This window comes from Notothenia coriiceps, unplaced genomic scaffold, assembly GCF_000735185.1.
Source record: "Notothenia coriiceps isolate Sejong01 unplaced genomic scaffold, NC01 NC01_scaffold00008170, whole genome shotgun sequence".
In the NCBI taxonomy this organism is placed as follows: Eukaryota; Metazoa; Chordata; class Actinopteri; order Perciformes; family Nototheniidae; genus Notothenia; species Notothenia coriiceps.
This window is the reverse complement of record NW_011340871.1, coordinates 1-4,565: the sequence shown is the minus strand read 5'-3', so window position 1 is coordinate 4,565 and position 4,565 is coordinate 1. Positions and strand designations below refer to the sequence as shown.

Below are 4,565 nucleotides of genomic sequence, written 5' to 3'. Positions count from 1 at the left end.
TCTTGGTGAAGTTGATGCTGAATTCACTATTTAGTAGATAATCATGTGACACTTTATCTTTGCACTACGGTCTGTCTGCTGAGCCTACCTATTATATATATATACATATACAGGGCTCTCAAGTTTTGAACAGAGTTCAGAGTGAGATTTTGGCAGCGGTGTTTGGCACTCCAACTTCTGGCTCCCCTCAAAGTTCCCATGAAGCCCTCTGTACCGCGAATGTCAACGGGGTGGGGGGGGTGCTAGTGGAGTGCACGCGTCTCAAACAAGCCTAGTTTGTTTACAAAATTGCGGCGCAACTTGGTGGGCGGCACCCTGGAAAGAAATCTTTGAGAAATACAAGGTGTGGCGTGTGAGCGTGTGAATGGAGTGAAATGCCAAATGCATGAGGCTTGAGAGCTCTATATATATATATATATATCATGTACAGCGGGTGGGCTTTATACCCCCTCCCCCGTGTAGTTCTTCTTCTCTCGTTTTTTTTTGTACTCGCCTTGAAGGGGTTTTGCGGCCTGCCAATAAACCCAGAGAAGAAGAAGACGAAGTGACGTCAGCGTAATCTTGCCTAAGGGAAAGTACTGCTGTGTGAATGCGATTGGCACTAGCCCCCTGGCGGATTCAGTGGCGTGGTACTTTAGTGCCGGAACTAAAGTACGGCAAGTCCTGCGGTGTGAAAGCGGCTAATGAGGACAAGGCTTTAAAACATGAAAAGCGTTAAAGGCAGTGTTAATGCAGTCTTTCTTCATACAGGCCTTTCTATGGTTACCACAGTAAGGAGAAGCGCTTTATGAAGATCTACCTGTACAATCCTCGCATGGTCAAACGGTAAGCTAACTGCAAATTGATGCTCTTTAATCCCAATCAGAATTCCTTTATTTGTCCTACAGAGGGGACATTTACATTGTTACAGCAAAGTATAGATAGATAGAGATGATTTGCAACAACAACAAAATGTACAGAAATTCACATTCAGGGAAAATGCGTAAGTACGCAGTATTTATAAAATAGTGTAACATTATAGAGTGTGGTAGCGGGTAGATTGCGCTAGTAAATCAAATCAAATATTTTAATAATAACATACATAATTTTGTTGGAATGGACTACCTAAGAAGTAGCAGCCAGTAGTAATAATATTAATAATAGCTGGAGACTGCTGGATGAATATGGAGTAACCTCTGCTTGTTGTAGGGTGTGTGAGCTGTTACAGAGTGGAGCCGTGATGAACAAGATGTATCAGCCCCACGAGGGCCACATCCCCTACCTTCTGCAGCTCTTCATAGACTTCAACCTGTACGGCATGAACCTGCTGAACCTGGGGGCTGTCAAGTTCCGCTCTTCCCACCCCAAAGGTAAAGCTTCACGCCCCCAGCTTTATATGTGGCCCTGTGCTCAACGTCACAACGTTCACAGTTCTTCAGTGCCAGTTAGACTGCGAGTGTGACATTAGGTGCACGACTGATGTGGACTTGCAAGAGACTTTATCTTTGTTTTGGTTTATTAGTTAGATTTACTTGTTGCAGATCACACATTGTTTTCTAATTCTTTATTGTTTAATTAAATCATAAAAAGAAATTGTTTGAATTAATTCTCACATTTGCCCTCACACCCTGTATGCCCTGTGCTGTGGAGCTAGTTGCTTCTCCAGCTGTCTCCCAGGAGGACACTCTTCTGTTCAGTCCCTGCTGGAGAGTGTGGCCATTCCCCGGGCTTTGTGTTGTTTACAGGTAGTCCTGGCCTCTCCTCAGCCTCAGGAAGACTCAGATGACTTCTTAAGGCTCTTTCTCTCTTTTCACCGTTTATTTATTTGTCATGTTTTGCGCAGTGTGCCACTTCCTCCCTCTTGTTTAGTCTCTATATTACTTGCATTGTTTTTTCCTTATTTGGTCACCCTGGTGCTCTCACTGCTGCTCAGCAATGAGGCAAAAGTATAATCTACTGGCACACTGCCTCCTGAAAATCCTTAACAGGGAAACACAGACAGAAACATTGTATACACAATCAAAAGGTGCGAGAACAGAACAAAAACAAACTAGCAGATATACTGTCTGGGCGCTCCGGCACTATTACAAAAAATTACTTGTCAATCTGTAGTTTCAGCAAAGTGTGATAATCAGAGGGATGAGTGATAATCCTGGAGAAAAGTTGTGTGGAAAGGGAAAGATTGAGCGTTGAGCTGTCTCTGACTTTTTCTAATGTAGTAATAAAACATGGTTACATGCTTTAATGTTTAAACACATTGTTTTTCTCATACTGTCTGAATGTACCTGTATTCACACATGATCATTCATTAGCCATAAAACACAGTGGCCTATGCTAGCTTATGTCAGCAAACAGCTCATATGTATTTTTGTGTAGCTGATATTACTGTGTCACGTTCTCCTGTTCTTGGTCTACTGTTTACGTTTATGATTTAGCACTTCTCAGGTAAACATTATAATGGTTTCATAAAAAAAATCCAATAATGCCCCCTTCCCACCAAAGTGGTTCCAGGGCCAGTTCGGAGCTAGTGACCGATTAAGAACCAGTTCTTCCTGTTTCCACCGCAGCGGGGCCGGTGTAGGTACCATATCTGCTCGGGGTACCATATCTGCTCGGGTGTATTTCCGTCGCATCCGTCATCCGTCATATCCGTCATATTGTACGGCAACTCAAGAGGGCCATCATACATGGTCAAATTCCGAACATTTAAACATAGCCTACACTTCATTCTTTACTTTGACCGTTATTATAGAAGATATTACTTTTTTCTCCGTCATGTTGTTTCCATAGCAACAACTTCAATCAGAAAGTTAACCTAAATTACATTTAACACAAATTGGGTTATTTACATATGTTATTTAACATTCAAACATAAAAAATAACAACTAACTGCTAGCCGCAAAGCTACAGCCACTGCTCCGTTTTCGGAGAATTTGCACACGTTTTTCACAAACATTTTCACACGCTAGGAGTATGGGAGTACTTCCATTGATCTGTAGATGTGATTTGATGTGTCGTGTGTCCCCCAACTCCTCTCCAAAGTTCAGATATTTAATAAAATACTCAGGGGAGTTTCCTGAATTTTCATGCCCAAAGCCAAGCACTCGGCGCTAAATGCTGATCTCGGGCACTTTTGTCCTCTTTCCCTGGTGCTAGAAACTCAAATTAGGCATCCCTGGAATCGTCTCAGAGGGTAGATGATCAGTGGGGCCTTGTTTTTACTGAATGATGTGTTTCTTTATGGGGAATTCAAATATGAGCTTATTTTTAGGATAGCTAACCTACATCGTTTTGTATTTCTAAATTGGCAATTTTACCCTTTTGAACCTCTATATAACATAGTAAAAGATATAAGGGAAATAATTTATTGACAAAGCCAAATCATTTTAAAATATTTATTAACATATGAACTGCATAGGATAACTGGATAAGATTACAAAGATCAATCTTCTGACTTCTTGAACTTTGCCAGGTTGCCTGATTCCAGACCTCCAGACCTCCAGACCTCCTTCAGCTTGGACATGATGGTCACCTTTTCATTGATAAAAGGTGGCTTGAAAAGAGCATTCGCTTTGCTCCACTGACCAATCATACCAGGGAAAATTTCACCCACCAGCTGGTCCACTGGGTAGTTCCTCCTGCCATCTTTAGTTTGATCCCTCAAGGAGCTGCCATACCCCAGGATATCCCTCACAGTTGGCAGTTCAGACACCAACAGCTCTCGCCCAGGGTTAGGGTTAGGATTACCATGAGCTCAACATAATTATGTACAGTACAAGTCCACAGCCAAGAAAATGTTATTTGCATGTCATTTTATTTATGAGTATGGAATTATGGAATTATAACACTGGAGCTTGTTATTATTGAACTTGATCATTCTGCTTCAGTTTGTGGGCTACAGCCAGTTTATGGTTGCAGCACGTTAACAGCTTCATCCTCTGAACGTGCGTCTGTTCAAAAAACTGCAGGAACCCAGAACACAGACAAAAAACATAACCCCCTTCACATCTCAACTATTATAACGGGTCCCCGATATGACCACAGTAGCAGTGATGATACCTTTATTAAGCACCTTGCAGATTGCTTCTCTGATTGTTTTATTGCACAACAAAATCATGTATATTAACTTTCTGTTCTATGCATTTCAGTTCATTAACATTCTTTAATTAACACTTCACTTTCCTGACACAGTTCCACTGACTTACATTCACTGTCAGTTACCCTTTTCTGTGATAAACACATATTTCACTTGAATTTCACATTCAGTAGACATTTATTGTACCTTAAATACATTTTAAGAATGAATTATCTAGTCTCCTACATGAGAGAAACAAGACCTGGGCAAAGGCTAGGAAATCAGGCTTAGAGGTAGAATGGCTGCGTTTTAGGCAGCTAAGGAATAGCTTCACTTCACATGTCAAAAGTGCTAAATCTAAGTATTATCTGTCAGTTACCACAAGCAACCTGAACAACCCTAGAAAAATTCTGGAAAGCCATAAAAATCGATATCCACCGGTGATATCCGTAATGAGCTACCTCCGTGCCTTACCACTGCATCTGGCTCTATATCGGACAGGGGCCACCAT

At 41.5% G+C, this 4,565-nt stretch overlaps 1 protein-coding gene across 2 annotated transcripts; it reads left to right on the top strand.

Annotated features, from left to right (window-relative positions):
• The first annotated feature begins 501 nt into the window (after nucleotides 1-501).
• On the top strand, nucleotides 502-4,473 carry LOC104944476 (DNA polymerase zeta catalytic subunit-like). Of its 2 annotated transcripts, XM_010770012.1 has the most exons (4): nucleotides 502-825; nucleotides 1,189-1,349; nucleotides 1,634-1,724; nucleotides 3,452-4,473. In XM_010770012.1, exons 1-4 carry the CDS (start codon nucleotides 788-790, stop codon nucleotides 3,561-3,563), a joined length of 402 nt encoding a protein of 133 aa, XP_010768314.1. In that variant the 5' UTR covers nucleotides 502-787; the 3' UTR covers nucleotides 3,564-4,473. The 2 variants fall into 2 exon arrangements, with proteins under 2 accessions (XP_010768314.1, XP_010768316.1); XM_010770014.1 differs by lacking the exon at nucleotides 1,634-1,724.
• Nucleotides 4,474-4,565: the final 92 nt, after the last annotated feature.

Excerpts from the sequence above, each read along its gene's own strand:
- LOC104944476 (XM_010770012.1), top strand. The coding sequence starts at position 788 with ATGAAGATCTACCTGTACAATCCTCGCATGGTCAAACG. Across the intron at positions 826-1,188 it reads AATCCTCGCATGGTCAAACG|GGTGTGTGAGCTGTTACAGA; the intron begins GTAAGCTAACTG and ends TGCTTGTTGTAG. Across the intron at positions 1,725-3,451 it reads GGGCTTTGTGTTGTTTACAG|GTTGCCTGATTCCAGACCTC; the intron begins GTAGTCCTGGCC and ends GAACTTTGCCAG.